General features: G+C 36.8%; 1 protein-coding gene across 1 annotated transcript; it reads left to right on the forward strand.

Moving 5' to 3' along the window:
• Window positions 1-4,377, forward strand: LOC114305260 (beta-1,2-xylosyltransferase-like). Its single transcript, XM_082880250.1, has 3 exons — window positions 1-772; window positions 2,018-2,167; window positions 3,113-4,377. The coding sequence occupies exons 1-3, from the start codon at window positions 104-106 to the stop codon at window positions 3,833-3,835; spliced, it is 1,542 nt and encodes a 513-aa protein (XP_082736376.1). The 5' UTR covers window positions 1-103; the 3' UTR covers window positions 3,836-4,377.
• The last annotated feature ends 238 nt before the right edge of the window (window positions 4,378-4,615 follow it).

Below are 4,615 nucleotides of genomic sequence, written 5' to 3' on the forward strand. Positions count from 1 at the left end.
AAGCGACGACCCTAACAAGCATTACAGCAAAACCCTCTCTCATTACAGAGAAACTCAGAGAGAGAGAGAGAGGGAGCTCTGTAGAGAGAAAAAACTAAAGAACATGAACAGGAGAAGCAAGCTCAAAATCATCCTCTCTCTCTTCGCTTTCAACTTACTCTCTCTCTACCTCTACTTCTACCTCTCCTCCCACCTCGATCACTTCCGCCACCATCCTCCGCCGGACAACCACCACTCCTCCGCCATCAAACGCCACACCCCGCCGGGAAACCGCCGATTTTTCCACTCCAAACCATGGCCGATCCTTCCTTCCTACCTCCCCTGGTCTCTAAACCCTAACGTCACCTTACGATCCTGCGAGGGCTACTTCGGCAACGGCTTCACTCGCCGGATCGACGTTCTCAAATCTTCGAAATCGGTGGTTTCCGGCGGCGGAGGAGCGGGGTGGTTTAGGTGTTTTTATAGTATGACGTTGAGGAGCTCGATATGTGAAGGAGGGAGGATTCGGATGCATCCGGAGAAGATTAGAATGTCGATTGGAGGAGAGAGGTTGGAGGAGGTGATCGGGAGGGGAGAGGATGATGAATTGCCGGTGTTTGAATTTGGGGCTTTTGATGTTGAGGTTGTCGATGGATCGAGTCGTGGAAGGAAGCTTGTGGATGAAGACTTTCTGAATCGGTATTTGAAGAATGGTGAGATTTCGAATCACACTATGCGTTCTTTGGTCGATTCGATTCGGTTAGTTGATTCTAGAGACTTCGAATGCTCTGAGGTTAGAATTTTTCTTTGTTTTAATTATTGAAGTTGTGAATTTTTAGATGTGCATGATCACAGCTATTGAAATTATGAACTTTTGACTCCAAATGTGGCAATAATGGCATTACATCTCCTAGTAAGAATGCTTTTATGTGGAATATCTAGTTTGACATTTATTGGTTGTTTTCTGCATTGATAACACTTGAAATATGGTGGTTATGAACTTTGTTTTATTCAACTCAAGTTATGAACTTTTAGTTGATAATGAGTTCGCAGTAATTAATTTAATTGTGCCCTATGATCTGGACTCAAAATGCATTAGTTCTAATTTGTTTTGCTTTAATGATCAAGTGTTAAAACTGATCAATTTTTTACTCAAAGCAGGAATCTTGTTATCCTGTTTTTGGAAAGTTCTTGAATTAAGGGAGAAAATGATTCTAAAACTATTTTAAATTTTCTTCTGGAGTGTCGGTGACTTCAGTTGCTAACAAAATAGATTTTGTGTCGGGTTTTTGATCAGATAGGCTCTAGTTTGGTAAATGCCAGCTTAAGTTGCTTAACATTTTTGCAGTATCTGTAATTTTAAATTTATCAGTGTTTTCTTCATTAGTAATAATGACTGAAGTTATATTGTTTTTAGACTACTGGTATCGAATTTTCTCTTTGCTTTCTGCATGGGCAAAGCTTAAGAAGACTGCACGTGAACATTTTCAAATTTAGACTTATGTAGGAAACTTTCCATGTTTGTAACTTTTGATAAACAAATTAAGTAATTTCTTAAAAGAGAACTTCCCAAGACTATAACTTTCTAAAATCAAACTTCCCAAAAGCAGGTTAGGAAGTTTCCTTAATACTATGTTTAGTCGAGAGATTTGGAAAGAGAAAAGAAAAAGGTAGGTGAAATAAGAATAAAATATACCTATATTTCGCCTAGTTTTACACACCTTTTCCCTTTCTTTTTTCAAATCTCTTCTCAAATCCCCCAACCAAACACAACATAAATCAAATATTCAACCTATTGCACCATTCTTATTCTTCTTTTTTTTTCTTCTAGTGGTGAAAAAGGGATTTTAAATCATTTCAAGAGGTGGCTTTCACATAACATATGTCACCACTTGCTTTGATGAAAAATCTGCATGACCATGGTGTTATGGAAGATTGTATATATCTTTTCTTGTGTCATGCCTCTATTTTGTAGTAGTATTTAATTCTCTCTCTTGTTATGTCATTATATCTCTGACATGAATGTCTCTTCTTGCAGTGGATTGAGGAGCCAACACTCCTCATTACGCGCTTTGAGTATGCGAATGTTTTCCACACATTTACAGACTGGTACAGTGCATATGTGGCTTCTAGAGTTACTGGCTTGCCTTATCGACCTAATTTGGTTTTTGTAGATGGTCATTGTGTGGTATGTGGGCTCGCAAATTCCTATTATTTATATCATCTTTTGAATTCTGGCATCTTGTTTTTTTGCTATCATATAATCTCACTTTTGCTGTGCAAGTGACAGAGAGACTAGTGGGAATTAGAGAAACGAATTTTATGAGTACTTGAAAATCTAGGCTTTTAAAACATGACCTAGATTTTTTATACATGAAAAGTTTATTCCCAATTACAGGTTGGCCTCACTGATGAATTTTTGCAATTTAGCTTCATTTAAAGCCACATCTTTGGTTAAATCTAAGTTCTAACTAAATCATGACCTACATATGTGATCAACAACAAAAAAACACAAAGAAAGAAGACCTCGATCCCAAGACCCTAAAAATCACTGAATTTTCACCCTCTTATATTCTTGAAATTGAAATGTGAAAAAAAAAAAAAAAAAAAAAAAAAAAAAAAAAAAAAAAAATTGCATTTAGACTTCTTTTGCTTTGTATGGAAGATTCATTTCAGTTCACAAGAAATTTTCCTTTTTACTCTGCATCTGAATTTCTCTCTCCATTGTATTTTCCCTTCTTTTGTATAGCTGTGATCATTCTTTTCTACCTTTCTTTGACTATTGATGCTGGACCGTTCGCAGTTCCTGTTTACTAGCTGTAATGTTTCAGTTGACACGTTCATCACATCAAAGAAGCCAGTGACATGAACTTACTTGATGTGAATTTAGCATATGCGCCAAATGCTGCTCGACTTGCCCCATTTTCTTCCTTGATCACTTGTTTTAATTAATGTGCTTCATCTTTTAGCAACTTCAAATGCAAAAATTACCAGTACTTTGTTGTCACTTTTTTCTTATCGTTCTTTCATGGATCAAGATTCACTTATAGTAGTAAAATTTGCAAATTTTATATTAGAGCACTTAGCTTTTATTTTTTGTTTATTTTACTCTTCATCTGGCAAATAATTTCAGACACGCTTGGAAGAAACATGGAGGAAATTGTTTTCAAGCCTTAGGTACGCGAAAAACTTTAGTGGTCCGGTCTGTTTTCGCCATGCGATCCTCTCACCTTTGGGATATGAAACTCCCCTATTTAAGGGTCTGTCAGTAGACATAAATTGTCGTGGAGCTTCTGCACAAGAGTTGTGGCAAAAACCCGATGAGCTGAAAACTGCACGATTATCTGAGTTTGGAGAGATGATAAGAGCAGCTTTTGGAATACCAGTACGTAGACACCGGACCTCAATACCAGTCTCGGGTCACAATGTACTCTTTGTTCGACGCGAGGATTATTTAGCTCATCCACGACACGATGGTAAAGTTGAGTCAAGGCTTAGCAATGAACAAGAGGTGTTTGATGTTTTAAAGAGTTGGGTTTCAAATCATTTGGAATGCAAAATAAACCTGATCAATGGATTGTTCGCACACATGACGATGAAAGAGCAAGTGCGGGCCATTCAAGGCGCTTCAGTCATTATTGGTGCTCATGGGGCTGGTCTCACTCACATAGTTTCCGCAAGTCCAAAAACGGTGATTCTAGAGATTGTTAGTAGGGAATACAATCGTCCACATTTCGCTTTAATTGCTCAGTGGAAAGGTTTGGAGTATCATGCTATATATCTGGCTGGATCGATTGCTAATCCTTCAGAGGTTATTGAAGTTCTCAGCAGTATATTGAGAAGTCTTGGATGCTGAAAGTGTTTTATAGTTTTTGGATGAACAAGTTCTATCTACCCTTAATGGCTGGAAAGAAAAGGAATGTGACAAGACATCGTCTACACATTCTGAGCCTGACGTTGGAGCCCATGGATTCATGTTTTAAGTTTTTGACAGGTTGGGATCAAAGTAAGGAAAACAGGAAGGTTCTCTTGGAAAAGACACTTCTGGAGAGTTTGATTGTGAATGATTGTAGTGGAAGTGCTGCAATCAAATGGAAATAGAAGGTTTAGAGAGCTCGGATGTAAATGATTGGCGGAAAGCGAAAGAGGGCAACTTTGTACCGTGCCGTGGAAGAACACCAAGTGTGGTGGGTGATTAGAATTCAGTGGAGTATAATTTCTTACACAACATTCTAATTGTTATGCACGAAATTGTTATTCAATGTTGTAGATTATGGCCCAGGAGTTCTCTGTTCTGGCTGTGGATTTTTTTGTTTACACAAGCAAATGTCCGATTGTACAATAAAGCTATGTTTGATTCACAAGATTAATAGTGAAGGTATTAATAATTCTATTAAATTAGTGTGGTATTTACTATCTAATTGGATTAGTGAGATAAATTATTTCCTTCTCTATTGTTTGATTTGCATTGGATAAGAAAACATATGAATGTAAAATAACAACTATATTTATCCTCTTTTTCAATCTCATCTTTTTCTTCACAATTTTTACTTTATCAAAATTTCTTCATAAACATGATTTTGAAAAAAATTATAAATAAATAAATAAAAGCAAAATAAAAATACAAAATACAAAG

Source organism: Camellia sinensis, chromosome 7 (assembly GCF_055761805.1).
Source record: "Camellia sinensis isolate YWXY chromosome 7, ASM5576180v1, whole genome shotgun sequence".
NCBI lineage: Eukaryota > Viridiplantae > Streptophyta > Magnoliopsida > Ericales > Theaceae > Camellia > Camellia sinensis.